This window comes from Trichoderma atroviride, chromosome 1 (assembly GCF_020647795.1).
Source record: "Trichoderma atroviride chromosome 1, complete sequence".
NCBI classification, from domain to species: domain Eukaryota; kingdom Fungi; phylum Ascomycota; class Sordariomycetes; order Hypocreales; family Hypocreaceae; genus Trichoderma; species Trichoderma atroviride.
This window is the reverse complement of record NC_089400.1, coordinates 6,970,795-6,987,767: the sequence shown is the minus strand read 5'-3', so window position 1 is coordinate 6,987,767 and position 16,973 is coordinate 6,970,795. Positions and strand designations below refer to the sequence as shown.

Below are 16,973 nucleotides of genomic sequence, written 5' to 3'. Positions count from 1 at the left end.
GGCATTCTATCTGCTATATATACAGTTTACAAGCACTCAATTATCTTGTTCGCTTGATTAATTGAAATCTGCTGAAGGATGACTATAATCTGTTGAAGGATGATTCCAGTGTGTGAAGGATTTTGGCTCTTCCTCTTCTGTCTTCACTTTCTGTTTTCGAACTAACAGGTAAGCATAACATGCCTGTTTGTTAATACGCTTTCATTGTAATATGCAGTGCGTGCCGCGTGGGATGATATTCAGGTACACTTTCGTAGTTGGTTGCTAAGCGTCCTAGTTGAGTGCTAAAAGTGGAACCAACTCACAGCCACCAATACGCAACCCTGGCCCACGCTATGCGGATTTCGGTATCAGAAGGCTTATATTGCCCGGCATGATAATGCTCGAGACTGCTGCCTTGAATCCTTCATATGTGGGTACATATTCATTCTTTCTACAAATGGAAGGCACAAAAGTTTTCATTTCCAATAAGCATATGCACTTGTAATACGCTCGAATGGATCCTGCCGATATAATGCCGCAGCAGACCATCTCATAAGATACTAAATCCTTCCAATGCTAGGTATAATGATATGCTCATCTTTTGCAACTCATCTCCTTCTGCATTCATCGTAGGCTACTTGTAGCTATTGACTCTACATGGCTGCTGCTGCTACTCAAGAGCCGAATTCGGGTACAACTCTCGTCAATTGGCTCGGTTCTACTGCAGCACGCCATTGAAGCTGCGGAATCCACGGATCCTATCACTGACCATGAGCTTATTTGGCAACTCAAATCTTACGGCAACTACCGAGGCGGCGGCATTTGTAAACAAGAGTAGTGAAGGTGACAAGACAACCTTGCTTCAAGATCAACTATCCCAGTCTCGCATGAATATCTTCATAGAGAGGAAAAAAGTATATAAATGAAGACATTGCTCATCTCGTCCTTCAGTCCAGCCATCCAACCGGCATTGTCTCAACAAGATCGACTATTCATTCACCTCCCATCATCATGCGTGTCATCTCTCTTCTCCCGTTTGTTGGCGCTGCCATCGCGCTCCCAACCGAAACCCCTGGAGCAGCTCCCTCTAATGCCACTGCACCTGATGTCAACGCTATCAAGTCCGTGCCACAAGACCACTTCAAGAGCTATCAGACTGGTGGTTTAGTACGTCAGTCTCTCAAGGCTGAGGGAACAAAGTCCAAGCGTGACTGGACATGCAGCACCTCGCCAACTCTGACCTGGGGTGACAGCGACAATGGCGGCAAGGGCATCTTCATCACCAACACCGACAATGACTGGCGGGGCTTTTACGCCTTCCACAACAACTGCGACACAATTCCTTACAAGTACATTTGGGTTGCAGCCGGCGCGACTCAGTTTGTGTCGTTCCCTGATGGCTGGGAGGGCCGCATCCAGCGCGGAGTCGACGCAACTATGCTCAACGGCCAGGCACACTGGCTCGGCACATGGTTCGAGTTCAGCTGGGACGCCAATGGCTGGGGCTGGAGCGACGTCTCCCTCATCCGTGGATGTGACGGCCCTGTTCTGGTCAACTCTCAGGACGGCTCAGGGGCGTGGAAGGGATTCACGCAAGACATCTTGAGCAATGCGCCTGCCAATGCCCTTGACACCAAGGATGACGGCCAGAGGGTGCTCGCGGCCACCGAGTTCATTGGCGGTGCCATCAACACGCCCCCTCGCGACTGGGAGCTCCAGCAGGTTGGCTCGCAGTACGTCTATGTTGACGACTCCCACGGCAGCCCCGTCATTGCAGCCACCAACGGCCGTTTCGGCACCACTTGGCCCGCCGGCCGAGCATAAGCCGGCATTGTTTCGATAAGAAGACAGATTCATAACTTTGATAGTATATATACACGTACATATATGTAAATACAGATAGCAAAAATTGTATAAATTACTGTGGAGATGCTCTATTTGCCTATTACTCGTAACTAGTATTTTGACGTAAACGAGGTGTTTGATCATGGCATGTTAGGACTTTGTAGTGCTGGAGCAGTAATGATGAAAGCGGTGTAATGTTTGGTTTGTGGAATTTGTAGTTGTAATATCGCAGCCCTAGAGCTATCGGCATATTATAGAATATTGAGGAAATAAAGGTAAAAGTGGCAATTGGAAGGGGTGCTTCGAGAGCACAGCAGTACTAAGGTTCTTGTGGTAATGGGCAGTGTGGCAACTCTTCATTGATTTCTAAGGATTAGCATGTGACTATACTATTTACTCTTCTCTTAACATGTATACGACTGCTAATTCTGTATACAAGTAGCCATTATCGGATAGAAATAGAAACGGCAGGATTGTAATGCATCTGATAGATGTCAGCTGTCCGCGGTACTCTAGAAGCATGTAAAAGCTTTAGATCTCGAAATGTAACAATATCCAATCATGCAAATAAAACGCAGGGTAGGCCGTGGTTACAGTTGAGGCTGCAAGGAGGCTAGTTCTAAATCCGTAAGGATTCAGGGGGGATTAGGATCCATTGTTCCAGCACGTGGCGTAAGATGAGCCTAGACTATCCTGGAGTAGATCAATGCCCCTCTGTAACCCTCTCCCTGGAACTCTCCGTTGCTGGTGGGATCACCAATCAAGCTTCGTGGCCGAGGGTTTACGCAAAACTCCATCCACGATGAAAAGTTACTCGGGGCTCGTTGTATTTATATCTTGAATGCCATGCATTCAGCTGAATAATTGAATATTAATTCATGAGCACGGACATGTAAGATGGTAAACCTGTGAGACGGGCTAATACTCGGTGACTGTAAACCACCGCATATGACTGTATATCCCCCGCCTATCACCGCATATTGCCGCTTACTATTACCGCATCCCATAAGTTATACACACACACAGTAAGATTAATCTCAAAGTCCTCTCTATTCTGGGCGGGATTTAAAGAGAATACAACGAACTGCTCCAAATATTAAAGCCGCTTTGTCCAGATTGCTATCAATTATTGGCATGATTATCTCAGGACTACATGTAATGGCAACGTGCTACTAATGAGCCTCATGTGGTGGATAGCAAACCCGAATGCAAGGCTGATCAATACATCCATTTGTTTTAATCACGTTGAAGCACGCATGTGTTACATGAAATGACATGAGTCAATGTTGCATCATTGACATTGGTATATATACTTATTGCTTATACTATTTGGTTGACTATCGACACACTTTTATACTAGGAATAGAATATCATGCTAGCATTTTACTATGCGCGTTATATTGCTGAGTCGTAGTTCTCTGGCTGTATTCTCTCATTGTAACCTGCTATACGGTGCAGGAGAGCCTGACCCGGACGCACCCGGAACTGCAGCTTTTCAAGGCGCAACATTCATGAATATGAGCAACCTACCTCAGCCTGTGATTGCCATGGTCAGTGGTCCTGCTCGAGGCATAGCAAATGAATTCCTCGCAGCGTGCGATATGCGATTCGCTTCAAAGAATGCTCGTTTCAGCAACTTTGAAGTAACACTTGGCTTGCATCCTGGGGCAGGTGGTGTTGCGTGGATGCCTTTGCATATTGGACGGGCTCGTGCCCTGGAATTCGTGCTTTCGGGGAACGATCTTGATCCAGAAACGGCCGAGAAATATGGCTATGTCAACAAGGCGTTTGATACATTAGATGAAATGAACGATTACGTTGAGAAGCTGGCAGAAAGAATCGCCTTGTTCCCCCCTAGCTGGGATATCCAGCATTAAAAAGTCGGTAACAAAGACAATCCAGCCGAAGTCGGAACAAATAGCTATTAATGGGGCTGAGTGGGATAGACTGGTAGGCCAAAAATTAGAAATGGAATTGGTGGGAAAATTTGTAACACTCAGCAAGAACTTTACGGATGTCGAGTTTGAGCTTCATGTCCCGCAGGAAGTGATCAAGGTTTACGACAATTAGCTCATCATTGAACACGTGCTTTCGTGTCTACCCTATAATATTCTTTAGACTACAGCGAGCTTTTCCGGCTCGAGTTGATTGCTAAACGAAATAAACTTGGATATGTGTTCAAGTCAACTGACCCTTCACTCAATCTAGAACATTGCTTTCTGGCCACGTACATGCAACCTCAACCTTTGGCAAAATTAAAGTAGATAATTTTTCATGTGGAGAATATTCTTGAAAAGTCTACTTTCTGGTAATATTGCTCCATTGTATCCAATTTGGGGGGGGTTTTCCAGCTATGCTTTATTCAGCATATGTTCCGATCGCATCGACTGGTCAGGGAAGACGCTTACCTGGCTTGGGTGAATGACGGTTGGGTCATCTCGTCCTTCATATCCAAACTCTTCAAAATAAAGAAAACCCTCGTCAATTTCGAGCTTTAGATCGGGTGGTAAGGATTCATTTGGCTCGTCACGAGGTGCCACCACCACTTCGGACTTGGTCTTGGAGGCGTTTTGGAAAGCTTCTACCATTTCTCGTAGGGTTGCCCACTCTCGGTAAGCAATGAGGTTTTTGCCCGGTTTTTCTTGAACCAGAGCTTTAACGAATGGTCCGGTGTCTTCTTCTGCGGCGATCCACGGAAGCTTGAAGTCAGCAGCCATCGTAGTAATGAATTGGGCGATTCCATCCGCGTTCTGAGAAATGTTAGGACCTTTTCTATTATAGCTTTGTTGTCGAGTATGACTTGCTTTTTGAGGGATAAAGTTTGGACTTTGCACATAGGTGTTCAAGAATAGACCTGCTTGAAAAAGGCTAGTTTTCGCCCATAGCTCTGGGTGCGCCTCTTCAACATAGGCGGATGCGCGCGCTTTGAGGTCAAAATGATAGACATGCGTGTAATTTTCTCTAGACCATTTTGTCACATTGGAGAGAGTAGACAGAATGAACCTCTCCAAGCCGGGAACTCGAGAAGCAGCGTCGATTGCATTCTTCAACTGTTGCAACTCGATTTCTCCGGCCAGCAAGTTTAGCGGCTTCTCGCTGGTGTCTTTGTTTTGTTGAGCAAGGGCGCCGTATATCCCCCAAAAGTCGCTCACAACGAAAATGGCATTGGCATTTCGAAAAGCGACTGAGAGGCTGGAAACATCATCCATGTCGGCTTGGACAACTTCAACACCGCGAGTAGAGAGTGCCTTGGCTTTTGCGCTGGAAGGATTCCGAGTAAGCCCTCTAACCCGCCATGCTGTATCTTTCAGAAAAGTGTTGACAACAGAGCTGCCTTGGTTTCCAGTCGCACCAACAACTACAATAAGCTTTTGGTCGGCCATGGTGACTTGGTCTGTCTGGAAGAAAGGATCTGCGCTTGTTTCGCCTCCACTTATGTTGTTTTCTAAGATGTAAAGCTGCTCAACGGTTCAAGTTTCCATTGCTCTGAGAATCAGATATTTATATTCCACGTTCTTTATCTTTATGGAGACTATATGGCCATGTTTGCTCCATAAATCCTTCACAGCTCCTGAATCACGAGTTTTCATAGTAGCCCAGATGTACGTGCTACTAATTGAACAGTTTGATCAAAAGCCGACAGAACGAATTGTAAATCATTTGTAATCATTCTAGATTAATAATGAGGGCTCCAAAATTATAAATCCTAAACAGAGATTGGACGAAATTTGCCAATGGCCACAACAAGGTACATCTTTTCGAGCGATTTGCGCTGTTGGCGTGCGTGAACTGCAAAGTATCTCGTTGCGGAGTGGAGTTGCGGATTTGCGGCCGCAAAACGCGGCCGCAGTTCCCGGCTCAGTTCATCGCTTAGGTAAAGTCCGCCACAAACATCATTAGAGTCATAGGACTAAAGCCAAGGTCGACTATATTCTCTGGCAATCTTAGTTGTTCTTGAATTTCTTTTCCTCACGCTAATGATTTTGCGGCACAGCCTGAGTCCTGTTGCTACACTCTGTGGTAGCTATTCATCATATGGCTTTTGCAATAGGGGAAACTTTCTGCTAAAGGTGGGTAATACACAGAAGGTAAGTTGCGCCCGAGTGCCAAGGCAGCTGAAAGTAGAGTAGGTGGCCTCGATCAAACAATGTAGGTAACTTTAAACAATCCTGTTGACCTTGAACAAACTGGTAGACTTCAATCGAATCAGGTGACGCTCGATTGGCGCAGCGTTTTTGCATATACATATAGTATCAACGCCTCAAGCGGGCATTGTGTTTTAGCTCTTGAATAATCCCAAGTATGTCATGTATTAAAGAAAATAATTTGCTAAGCTAATTTTGCAATGGGCTATACAGTCAAGGACTCCAAGCTGATTTGATACGTCTATTCCAGGTCTGACAGATCTAGAAGCCGCGTCTCATGTAAACGATGGCCCTCTGAGGCTCCCAGATACCGACCTGTCCGAAAACTCCAGAGCAAATCACCCAGAGGAAAAGTATGACACGCCTGGATGAACTTGAGTACTTCCCGATCGACCAGTTCCCCCCACACAGGCATGTTTGCAAGCGCATTATACCACCGACGGTAGCACTCATTTTGAAGCTCTCCAGCTCTGTCCATCGCTTCCTGGACCGAAAATCCATTTTTATTCAATACGGTGATAAAATTGTGTTCGATACCGGATTTGACGTCCTTCTTATAAGAGATGATATCGTTATGGCTACAGGTGGCCAAAAGCTTGTTAGCACAGATCTCGCTCCCTCTGCTGACTATGAAGAAGAGAAGGGGAGCTTTGGGGTAAACCTGGAAGAGGATGACAACTCACATCCAGGCCAGATCACAGCCAACTGCCATACATTCTTGGATAGATGGATGCTCAAAGGCGACTTGCGGAAGGTCGACGCCATGGGCGTAGCTAGCGAGACCGTTTGTCAGCTCCTCAGGTCGTGTGTTTATGAGGGAAGAGAGAGTTTGATCCTCACGCGATCAAGCTTATACAGGGATGTCCGCCAACCGTCCGCCTCCGCATCTTTATGTAATCCTCCTCGGCTTGGGTGTGACTGCCACAGTTACGCGTGGCATCGACCTGGTGTCTAAGTCCGTCCAAATATTGCTGATGCGTTGCCTTGAATTGCACTTGCATGTCAAAAGAAGACCGCTGAGGTGCTTCATGTGTCAGTAGCGCTCTTTGATGTCCCATGCCAAATACGGTGATACCTTCTTAACACGCTCCCAAACGCTATAGAATAGATACTGCAAGGGGTACAAATCCTTGTCCGGAATTTCCTCGTCCTCATCCAGCAAAGCGAGTGTCTGATTGATCTCTTTTTGTGCAGCCGCTGGATCTCGATCCAGACGGCCCTCATCAAAGGCTAGTTGAAAGATTGAGAGAGTCAGCAAATCGTCGTACCGCTGCAGAGTGAAACATATGAGGGCTGCTGCTAATCACCATCGTCAAAGTAGAAAATCTAGAATAAATGGCTCAAGTCAGTCTTGGACACATATCGTGGACTGACAGCAACAGATATGTTTGTGCCTGTGTCATACCCAATTTAACCAGTCAACCATGGTCCTGAGTGCCTCTGCATCCGCATTCGGCGCCATGGCGGAAGCACAGAAACAAAAATCACTCTTTTGATTTCTGTCTGCCTCGACCTTTCCCATCTTCAGGAATCTAGTGGGGGAGAAACGCGTCTGTGAGTGTCCATGCCTGTCCAGCTGCAAAGGGTTAGGCATACTGGGCAATCCAGGAATCGGCAGCGGCTTTGATCTTGAAATGATGCGGGTTCACTACCGCCTCGGCCGACATTATTGAGCCAAACATGTCTGGGATACGGACTGCCGTCGGACGCCCGCTGGCAGGAGTTGTCGACTTTTCGTTCATGCTGCTTTGGGCCGTGCTGGGAGATGACAATTGTCAGGTAAGCAGGTAAGGGTGAAGCAGGTTCAGAAATAATCAGTTCAAAGTTTAGAATTAGCAAATATCTATAGATTAATGTTTCAAACCAAACGCAGATGTACTTTTTTAGTACATGATGTTGGTGTCCAGGGTTGTAGCACAACTCGGAATCTTGCCTCTTTGGGACTGCCCGATCCCCACTATGGATTGCCAGTGTTAGTCCTTCTCCGAAAGCTTTCCCCGGTACCCCGAAATGTGATGGAAATCGGAACATTGCCTTTTCTGTAGTCATCTGGCTAGCCAGAAACGCGTTGCCTCCTATTGTATTGACCATCTTGCTTCTTTATTTCCAAAAGAGAAGATACTCTTCTTGGTAAAACGGACATGACTACAGCTCAACCCCAACTAACCACCCAGACAATCAAACGTAATTCATCACAGTGACCGTGTATCTCAAACTCTTCATTCCAGCAAAGCAATGTTGAGATTCGGCTCTATTTCAGTGCACGGCTGGCTGGCCACGCCTGCTGGGTGTAACACTGTTCAATTTTTGATCGTGTCGGTAGCATGTCTTGCAGCCTACTGGTGTTGCCTCGTGCTCTATCGTCTCTTTCTACACCCGCTTAGGAACGTCCCGGGACCCATGGTGGCCGCGGCAACCAGTTGGTTTGAGTTCTATCAAGATGTCATTCTGGACGGGCACTACCTCAAGGAATATCCCCGACTACACGAGCAATACGGTGAAGCTCTTCCTTCGTCGCCAGAATCGGATATTCCCTGGAGTACTAATCAGAGGAGCAGGCCCCATTGTACGCATGAGCCCGAACAGAGTGCACATCAATGACTCAACATTCTACCATAAGTGAGTGCCTTGAAACCGCCAGGGTTTTGTTGATGCTCCACGCTAATGGATCTCGACCAGGGTATATTCCACAAGAACCAAATATCTCAAGGAACCTGCCATGTTTAAATTTGCCGGCGACCTCGATGCACTCCCATTCATAATGGATCCTGTGGCGCACAAGGCTCGCCGCGGCATTGTGAGCCCCATGTTTTCTCCCCGCGCTATGCAAGACTTTTCGCCAGCCGCTCTTCGAATCATAAAGGCTGCTCTGGAGAAAGTGGGAGAAGCACATGAATCAGGATCCCCCATCAGCTTGAAAACGCTTGAATCAAACTTTGCGGTAAATTGACACAAACTCCTGTTACTGGCCGACTCTGGACTTTGTTAATTAACTTATTAGATGGACATCATTATGAAACTATGTTTTGGTAGAGACATGAACTGCACCAAAGGAACAAAGAAGACTGCCGCCCTCGTGGAGTCGATGATAGCTCTGCCCCATAGCTTTGGTCTCATCAAGCATTTTCCCATCCTTGGCACCACCATGCAGGCATTTCCCAACCGGATCTTGGCACATATCCTGCCGGGTTTCGTCGAGTTTCGCAAGGTAAGTTGGTCGGTACAGAGAAGATTGCCTGGCACATCTAGATGCATATTGACCATGACACGGCTAATGGCGGCGTTTCTCAGCAATGCGCCGAGTGGGCCACCGAGGTGCGCGAGCGACATCAAAATGGCATCTACAGCGACGAGACTGGCCGGCAGACTGTCTTTGACGCTATACTTGAGGCCGAGCCTCATCGCACAACCAAAGGGTTGGTGGACGAAGCGTTTTCACTTGTTGTTGGCGGCACTGAAACCACGGTGACAACTCTGACTTACGGAGTGTGGTGTGTCTTGAAGTATCCCGAGGTCCACAAGAAGCTGCTGGATGAACTAAGCATGGTGGAGACGGACAACGATGGGCTAATGGAATACCGTAACCTGGTCAACTTGCCCTACCTGGTTAGTTGAAGCCCTTGGAGGTGCTAACCCACGATGTCAACTCGCTGACGTGTAACATTTGTCCAGTCCGCCGTTATACATGAGACTCTCCGCATATCGTCGCCGGCTCCTGGTATACTGACACGCCTTGTGCCAGCTGGAGGGACCACGTACGGTAAACATTTCCTACCTGCAGGGGTACGTATCTTGCCCTTGTGAACTCGGGGTAGATCTGATATCCACTTAGACATCTGTCTCAACGGCGCAACGCATGATACACTACAACCCTGACCTCTTCCCTGAGCCCGACGTCTTCATGCCAGAAAGATGGTTGGGGGACGACGCACAGGCATCCAAGAAAAATTTGATCCCATTCGGTAGGGGGCCTCGGATGTGCCCGGGCATGAACCTCTCTTATATGGAGGCGTATGTCTTTCTAGGGAACCTTTTTCGCCGCTTCAACATCAGCTTGCATAATGCAGACCAAGCCCCGCTCCGTTGGAAAGACTATATTGCTCTCCATTTGGAAGATGATGTTATGATCGAGGTCAACAGCCTTCGGTGAGCTGTTGCTCGTTGTCATGGAACAATTTGGGGCCTGCTTTTTTCAACGAAGCGGAGTAGGCCATGGTCAGAGTTATTGGAAACTCCAGGTGGTTGTCCTATGGCGCAGATAACACAAGTTTTACACTCGTAGTCCTTGTACCTTGCAATTGACTGGACACGTTGGTTTAATACATCTGTTGAGCCTTGCTACATCTTGTGCAGCTTCTTACTGATTACCAAGTATATGAAAATAGCTATTACTTGTTGGGCATGTCATGTATGTGTAGTCTGTAGCCTAAGTATGATGGAGATGGTAGTCTCGCGGTATTGGACTACTATTAACCTCTATTTTCTGCATCGTAGCAAATTTGAACAAGTGTTCTTCTGAACCCGATTTGCTGGCTTGCCTTTAAAATGCGTAAAAATGATGTGTTTTCCGCGGTTACGACCTATTATACATGTAGTACATACACCCTTCAGCTGTGTAACATTGAACTGGGCTCAACGAGTGCACGGCCACCAATCGATCTGAAGTCACCTGACATAACTCATGTCCAAGGCGCTCATAGCAAACTGAGCTGCGCTTGAACATTGTGTGGTTGATCAACCAAGTTCATCACTCATAATGTTGCGTTTGCCGAACGAACTCATCCCAGCTATTGCTGCGCAGCTGGAGTTTGAGAGAGACATCAACGCGCTGGCTCGAACGAACCGGCGATTTTTCTCTTGCCTTGACCCGTTTCTATATCGCCGAAATATCCAGTATTCTGATGGCTGCGCACTCAAATGGTCTGCCCTCTGCGGCCAAGAACGAACAGCCAAGAAAGCGCTTGACTACGGGGCGTCGTGTGTTGGCGAGGCGTTGGTACTGGGAGTAGAGAATGGACATGAAGGAGTAACAAGGCTCCTGCTCTCTTTCTATACGCCTGGTGAAAATACAGGGGCTGAACAAGGGCAAGATGCTCTTTCACGGGCCGTCACCAGGGGTTTTGCATCCATTGTCGGGCTTCTGTTGGACTCAGCAAAGGTCGAGCCTGATTTGAAGGATAGTGATGGCCGGACACCGCTATCTCAAGCGGCATCCAAGGAGGACGAGTCGATTGTCAAAATGCTACTAGACACGGGCAAGGTTGAAGTCGATTCCAAGGACAAATACGGCCGGACACCGCTATCATATGCCGTATCGGCAGGATCCGATTCAATTGTCGAGTTACTACTAGGCACAGCAAAAGTCGAAATCGAGTCGAGGGACAACTATGGAAGAACACCCCTATCACAGGCCATCTCAAGGGGCTATACATCTATTGTCTGGCTGCTGCTCGACCGACTAAAGGCCAAAGCTGATTCATAGTCACTATGAGGCGCGCTGCCAAACGACGCCAAATGACGCCCAAGACGTATGGAATGTCCATACTTGCAGCCTTCAATGCGTCTGTTATCACGTGTACAAGACACCGGATAGCACCACTGTAGTGAGCATCAAGATGGCATGATGGTTGATTTGGGACTCTAGGTCTGCTACCGGGGTATCTACCTACATATAGTTGACTTGCATGATAGCAGGAAATATCAATCGTCTAAAAAATGCGTCTGGCTTCCAAGCAACTGCCCTGCAAGTTCCACTTATTGCCTAACACGACCAGCCAAACATGACGCTTGTAAACCGGACTTGCACGCCTTGAAGTAAACCCCTGTGTATCAACCACCCTTCTCCGTCTAGCAAAGCCCCGACTCCAGCCATGAGGCGCCCCAATCTCTGCATCCGTGCCATCCACAGGCTCTTGAGGACATGGTTCTCGTCGTCATCCCCGTGGTTGGCAGCTGTCCAATCTTCTATCGGATGCGCGCATGCTGCCGGCCGGAGATTGCTTTGTCGGCGGCAGGAAGAAAGCTCTCCATATTGCGACACTAAGCTTTCGAGGAGCTTTGCACAGATGTCGATGAGCAACATGACGTTCTGCGGCCGCGAACAACACCCATGGCAGCGGATGAGTGCCTCGCAGCTCGATATGGCCGCCTTTTGGCATTGGGCAAAACTCTCCGTGGCGCCTTTCTTCGAAGCAATGTTGATGATGAGAATCTCCCAAATGTCCAAAGCGGTCAAGGGGCATGAGCAAGACGAAGGACTGCTGCTGTCGACTAGTGATTTCATATTCTGAAATGCATTGCCTCCAGTGAAGCCTGGGTCTGTGGGAGAGATGGTCCCTGGGTTAGCCATGAGATGGAAAGCAGGAGAGTCATCAGGTGTGCAAGTATTGCTACCTGTGGCGTTTATGCAGGATTCGAAGGGCGGCTGGCCTGGCATTACTTCCTCACGCGGTATACGTTGGGCACTGTCAACGAAGCCAGATGTCCCAGCTGCGAGATTGAGCGTTGTGTTGGGCCCAAGACTGGTGGCGCTGGTGTTTGAAGTGTTTGGGGAACCCGACTGAGACGCCGGCGAACTGCCAGTTGCTGTTTCAAACAGAATTTCCATATCTGGCCAGTCGGATTCTTTGCCAAAAATCTCATTGTTAGGCGTATAGACATCATCTGATGAGATAGCAGTCAATATCCAAATAGCTGCCGACTGACAACATCATCTTCGAGCATGGCCTCACATGTACAAGGGCGCGCTAATGGGCTTGATTCAGGCGTTTGTTCCAGTTGGCGTCGCCCCTGGACGGTTCCGACGTTGGGTTCGGAGCCATCGTCAGCCCCGTATTGGCAATCCAAGTTCCTTTTTTTACACGTTTGGCAGCCGCTGGGCTCGCTGGTACATCGTGTCTAGTTGTAGCAATGATTAGGACTGGAGGTTAAAAGGTATGGAGACTGGGAACGGATTGCGAAGTGACACGAGCAGAAGCATACCTTGCTATTGCGACAGGCAATGCAGGCTGAGCGCCGAGGCTTGCCATTTCGTGGCCGTTCAAAAGGTGGCCCTGTCGAAAGGATTACATACGAGTCACTACTCTGCTTCCAGGTATTGAACATGATGGAACCGAACAAAGATGACTTCCCTGAGGGGAGAAAAAGGGCAACTATCTAATTGCAGCTGATGTATTTATACTGGGGCTACGCTGCCTACAATTCTATTTTTTTTCTCCCTCTACTTGAGCTTTTTCTTTTGGCGAAGGATTTGTGAAACATGTAACAAATGATGCGGCTGGGTAAATCTTTGCTGATAGAGGCAGCGTTCCAAATTTCGGTGTGGGGTAGAGAATTATTATCATTATTTACCCTTTTTTACCAATATCTACATACATATATATATATATGTGTGTGTGTGTGTGTGTTTACATATTAACGCTGTATTTATCTGAAATCAATTTCTTTAGTATACTATGTAGAAAGATCATAGTTTATTTACACCATGATTTCAAAAGGGGCCGATGGGGGCGAATTGCGGCTGGCCGTGGCACGCCCAACGCCCAACTGCATGCTACTTGATCCCCGGCTTGGTAGCACTGCAGTAGGATTGTTGAGCGGAGAGGCCTATTCAATTTTATAGTGGCGAAGCTGGTAACTTGTAATTCCGACCTTGATGTTAACTCTCTGTATCCAGTATCTAGTAGCAATAGTATCGCGATCGATCTACAAATCTTTTTGGGAGCATACAGAAATAACCACCGCTGCTAGCCTGCATTGCCTCACTTCACTTCATTGTTACAAGAGCCTATATGCTTGTTTGCCTTGGTTCTTATTTCAGTTTAGTCGGTGAGGCGTTGTGCTACCTTAATTTCCTAAGAGAGAGAGACTGGTTGATCTTGGCAATCGTCGGAAGTCCCCAAAGGAGGCTAGGCCCGCTTCCCGCGCCTCTCTTTTCTGACGCCATCCGTGCCGCTCTATTTATCAAATTACTCCATCCGTAAAAAGATGCGATAGCATAAACACCTTGCTTGCAGCGGTGGTGGAGTTGCACGAAATTACAAGAGCAAAATGTTATTTAAAAGAAAAGAAAAGAAAAGAAAAGAAGAAAAGAAGAGGAATAAACCAACAGGGCATACAGCCTCCCATTTGGAACAGAACTGATACAGGAACCCGCCCCATTGCGCAATTTGGGGCCAACAACGTCGTGACGATACACAAATAAGTTAATTTACTGGTCCGAAAAGATGGACCTCTCCCTCGGGTGTACTTGAATGAGCAATGGTCCGGGAATTCTTGGCTGGCCACGTATCCACCCCGTGTTGGCCACCATGAGGCTTGCGGCCAAGTCTTAGCAAGTTGCCGCTGAGGCCACTTGTTTGCTGCCAGCACCAACGAGATTAATGCGGGAAATCAAGTACCTTTTTAAATTCATCCCTGGGCGCTAAAAGCACATGTCACGGCAATTCAAGTCCAACAGCTTTGATATAATGTGCATCTCCCCAGCATCTCCCTCGGCGTTGTTTTGTTTGCAAGTCGCATCATCTCCGAACTGAACCACCCCATTTCGCTGCTCCAATCTGGACACCATTGTAAAGCCTGCCAAAATGTCTGAGGATCAACCTGGGCACAGCAGAGCAGATGTTGAGCGTTTCTCTGACGCTGAGAAGCCCATCAACGCCGCGGTAGATGCAGACGTGGTGGACTTTGATGGACCGGACGATCCAGACAAGGCCATGAACTGGCCGCCAGGCAAAAAGGCAGCTACACTTGGCATGGTGACAGTCATGACACTCCTCTCGTACGTTCACGTTTTCTTCACCATCCTCTGGCGGCAATGCCCAGCATTAACTCGAGGCTTCCATCTCTTATTCCAGACCAATAGGCTCGACAATTAGTGCCGCGGCGGCGAAAGACATTATGCTGCACTTCAACTCCACCAGCAACACACTCTCGGCTTTTGTGACGACAGTCTATCTGCTGGGCTGGGTATGTGGTCCAATAGTCATTGCACCGCTGTCCGAACTGTATGGGCGCGCCGTGCTGTACAAGGTCTGCATCGTGCTGTTCCTGCTATTCAACGTGGCGTGCGCCGTAGCAAACAGCCTTGCGTCGCTGATTGTGTTCCGACTCCTGGCCGGCATCGCCAGTTCATGCCCGGTCACCCTCGGCACGGGCTCCATTGCAGACATGATACCGCCCGAGAGACGCGCCGGAGTCATGGGAGCATATGTCATCGGGGCTGTCCTTGGGCCGACGATCGGACCAATCGCTGGGGGGTATCTGACGCCTGCGTTGGGGTGGCGATGGGCTTTCTGGCTGATGGCAATTCTCGTGGCTCCCCCGTGCCTTGTTGTGGTGCTGTTTATGCGGGAGTCGTATCCATCCGTGCTGCTTCAACGCAAGAAGATTCGTCTACGCAGAGAGACGGGCAACCCAAGGCTTCGCTCGGCTCTTGACACGGGCAGGACCGCACGCGAGCTCTTCCGTTGCACCATCTTTCGTCCATTCAAGATGCTGATGATGCCCATCGTCTTCTTGCTGTCGCTCTACACCGCGACTGTCTACAGCTACTTGTACCTTTGCTTCACCACTTTCCCGCAAGTTTTCAGTCTTCAATACGGCTTCGGAAGCGGCCCATCCGGCTTGGCCACCCTCGGCCTGGGTGTAGGCTCCATATTGGGAGTGTTATTCTGTGGCGGCGTGTCGGACAAGCTTTCTGCGTACCTGGCCAAGAGAAATGGTGGCGAGGTCAAGCCAGAATATCGTCTTCCCTCCATCATTATCGGCGGGGTCTTCGTGCCGATCGGGCTTTTTTGGTATGCCTGGACGGCTGAGAAGAGGTTGCACTGGATTCTGCCCATCATTGGAACAGGCTTCCTTGGTGCCGGTATGATTATTACATATGTAGGCTATCCTTCTGAGCCGATACTCGCAAAAGCCATGTGTCGCATTTCTAACCGTTGCGCAGATGGCCGCCACTCTGTATCTCGTCGATGCATATACTGTCTATGCCGCCTCAGTTACCGCGTCAAATACCGTCTTCCGCTGTCTTTGTGCAACTTTCTTGCCACTTGCCGGTCCTGCGTTATACGAGAGGCTTGGAGTTGGTTGGGGGACTTCGCTACTTGGCTTTGTTGCTGTCGCTTTTATTCCCCTCCCTTGCTTCTTTTACATGTATGGTGAAAGAATCAGAGAGTCAAAGCATTCGCAGTCCCAGTTATCGGCTATTTAGAACCTCAGATCTTTACTCTTGCGCAGCAATGAAGCCTTGGGAGGATTAGGCACATAGTCGCTCCATCCAAAAGGCCTTTGCAGAATGAGAAGCGAACCGAAGCTGATGCTCGTCATCAGACAATCTACTTTGTGGAATCGTGACAGATTTGTCAGTGATTTTGATATGCTACCGCCATTAGCAGACCTATGATCTCCACTGTCAGACCAACGGAGCAGTTTGGACGGTTCGACGTTGGCCCAGTTGGGCCTCAAAGCTTCACTCTTCATATTCTTAAAGACACAAGAGCACAGCAGCTGCTGACTGCTTACACACCAAGTTCCAGGTTAACGACACTAATGCAGCATATCGGCCACGATGTAACGCGGGTTTCACTCAGTGTACCATTTGCTATTGGAGATTGTTGGAATTAATCAATAGTTGGTAAGCGTCTATTTAGTCAACAGAGCAAAGAAAAACACCATGGGGAAGGTTTTATACGCAAAATCGGCGTGGCAATCTTCTCTTCGGGCTCGCTCTATTGTGCTAGTGCTTCTATTTGGTATTCTACGTATATCCACCCTATATGACGAGTTCGGTTCTCTCACGTGTGCAGGCTGTTGTGACTTTGTAAGTATATAGGTATATCTAAAAATACAACAGTACTTGACAAAAAAAAAGTCTATACACGGTTTCCAATCAAGACAATATCCTTACATGAAGCCCATCTGTATCCAAAACTTCAAAGACGAAGCCCGTAGCTTGTACTAGTAGATCCTCCTGCCCTATAACTTTGTTGCAGCGATACT

General features: G+C 48.1%; 8 protein-coding genes across 9 annotated transcripts; 5 read left to right on the top strand and 3 right to left on the bottom strand.

The window, feature by feature from the left end:
* Positions 1-993: 993 nt before the first annotated feature.
* TrAtP1_002534 (uncharacterized protein) lies at positions 994-1,806 on the top strand (the record flags this gene model as incomplete). Its single annotated transcript, XM_014085324.2, has 1 exon — positions 994-1,806. One exon carries the CDS (start codon positions 994-996, stop codon positions 1,804-1,806), a length of 813 nt encoding a protein of 270 aa, XP_013940799.1.
* A 1,532-nt stretch (positions 1,807-3,338) lies between these two features.
* TrAtP1_002533 (putative secondary metabolism biosynthetic enzyme) lies at positions 3,339-3,704 on the top strand (the record flags this gene model as incomplete). The annotated part of the gene is made up of 1 exon (XM_014085325.2): positions 3,339-3,704. The coding sequence occupies one exon, from the start codon at positions 3,339-3,341 to the stop codon at positions 3,702-3,704; it is 366 nt and encodes a 121-aa protein (XP_013940800.2).
* Positions 3,705-4,054: 350 nt separating this feature from the next.
* On the bottom strand, positions 4,055-5,286 carry TrAtP1_002532 (uncharacterized protein). The gene is made up of 3 exons (XM_066111506.1): positions 4,632-5,286; positions 4,236-4,577; positions 4,055-4,178 (listed from the first exon to the last, which is right to left on the bottom strand). The coding sequence occupies exons 1-3, from the start codon at positions 5,208-5,210 to the stop codon at positions 4,083-4,085; spliced, it is 1,017 nt and encodes a 338-aa protein (XP_065967582.1). The 5' UTR covers positions 5,211-5,286; the 3' UTR covers positions 4,055-4,082.
* Positions 5,287-6,213: 927 nt separating this feature from the next.
* Positions 6,214-7,714, bottom strand: TrAtP1_002531 (uncharacterized protein; the record flags this gene model as incomplete). Its single annotated transcript, XM_066111505.1, has 7 exons — positions 6,214-6,550; positions 6,656-6,745; positions 6,813-6,988; positions 7,048-7,202; positions 7,280-7,298; positions 7,378-7,504; positions 7,569-7,714. The coding sequence occupies 7 exons, from the start codon at positions 7,712-7,714 to the stop codon at positions 6,214-6,216; spliced, it is 1,050 nt and encodes a 349-aa protein (XP_065967581.1).
* Positions 7,715-8,412: 698 nt separating this feature from the next.
* On the top strand, positions 8,413-10,122 carry TrAtP1_002530 (uncharacterized protein; the record flags this gene model as incomplete). Its single annotated transcript, XM_066111504.1, has 6 exons — positions 8,413-8,591; positions 8,652-8,913; positions 8,974-9,180; positions 9,264-9,578; positions 9,645-9,755; positions 9,805-10,122. The coding sequence occupies 6 exons, from the start codon at positions 8,413-8,415 to the stop codon at positions 10,120-10,122; spliced, it is 1,392 nt and encodes a 463-aa protein (XP_065967580.1).
* Positions 10,123-10,709: 587 nt separating this feature from the next.
* TrAtP1_002529 (uncharacterized protein) lies at positions 10,710-11,674 on the top strand. Its single transcript, XM_066111503.1, has one exon. The coding sequence runs from the start codon at positions 10,729-10,731 to the stop codon at positions 11,452-11,454; it is 726 nt and encodes a 241-aa protein (XP_065967579.1). The 5' UTR covers positions 10,710-10,728; the 3' UTR covers positions 11,455-11,674.
* A 59-nt stretch (positions 11,675-11,733) lies between these two features.
* On the bottom strand, positions 11,734-12,579 carry TrAtP1_002528 (uncharacterized protein; the record flags this gene model as incomplete). The annotated part of the gene is made up of 1 exon (XM_066111502.1): positions 11,734-12,579. The coding sequence occupies one exon, from the start codon at positions 12,577-12,579 to the stop codon at positions 11,734-11,736; it is 846 nt and encodes a 281-aa protein (XP_065967578.1).
* Positions 12,580-14,441: 1,862 nt separating this feature from the next.
* On the top strand, positions 14,442-16,861 carry TrAtP1_002527 (uncharacterized protein). 2 transcript variants are annotated; one of them, XM_014085162.2, is made up of 3 exons: positions 14,442-14,751; positions 14,828-15,857; positions 15,922-16,861. In XM_014085162.2, the coding sequence occupies exons 1-3, from the start codon at positions 14,558-14,560 to the stop codon at positions 16,183-16,185; spliced, it is 1,488 nt and encodes a 495-aa protein (XP_013940637.2). In that variant the 5' UTR covers positions 14,442-14,557; the 3' UTR covers positions 16,186-16,861. The 2 variants fall into 2 exon arrangements, with proteins under 2 accessions (XP_013940637.2, XP_065967577.1); XM_066111501.1 differs by having other exon boundaries at positions 14,442-15,857.
* The last annotated feature ends 112 nt before the right edge of the window (positions 16,862-16,973 follow it).

Excerpts from the sequence above, each read along its gene's own strand:
- TrAtP1_002532 (XM_066111506.1), bottom strand. The coding sequence starts at position 5,210 with ATGGCCGACCAAAAGCTTATTGTAGTTGTTGGTGCGACTGGAAACCAA. Across the intron at positions 4,578-4,631 it reads CAAACTTTATCCCTCAAAAA|AACGCGGATGGAATCGCCCA; the intron begins GCAAGTCATACT and ends AACATTTCTCAG. Across the intron at positions 4,179-4,235 it reads CCGTCATTCACCCAAGCCAG|CTGGAAAACCCCCCCCAAAT; the intron begins GTAAGCGTCTTC and ends AATAAAGCATAG.
- TrAtP1_002529 (XM_066111503.1), top strand. The coding sequence starts at position 10,729 with ATGTTGCGTTTGCCGAACGAACTCATCCCAGCTATTGCTGCGCAGCTG.
- TrAtP1_002527 (XM_014085162.2), top strand. The coding sequence starts at position 14,558 with ATGTCTGAGGATCAACCTGGGCACAGCAGAGCAGATGTTGAGCGTTTC. Across the intron at positions 14,752-14,827 it reads ACAGTCATGACACTCCTCTC|ACCAATAGGCTCGACAATTA; the intron begins GTACGTTCACGT and ends CTCTTATTCCAG. Across the intron at positions 15,858-15,921 it reads CCGGTATGATTATTACATAT|ATGGCCGCCACTCTGTATCT; the intron begins GTAGGCTATCCT and ends ACCGTTGCGCAG.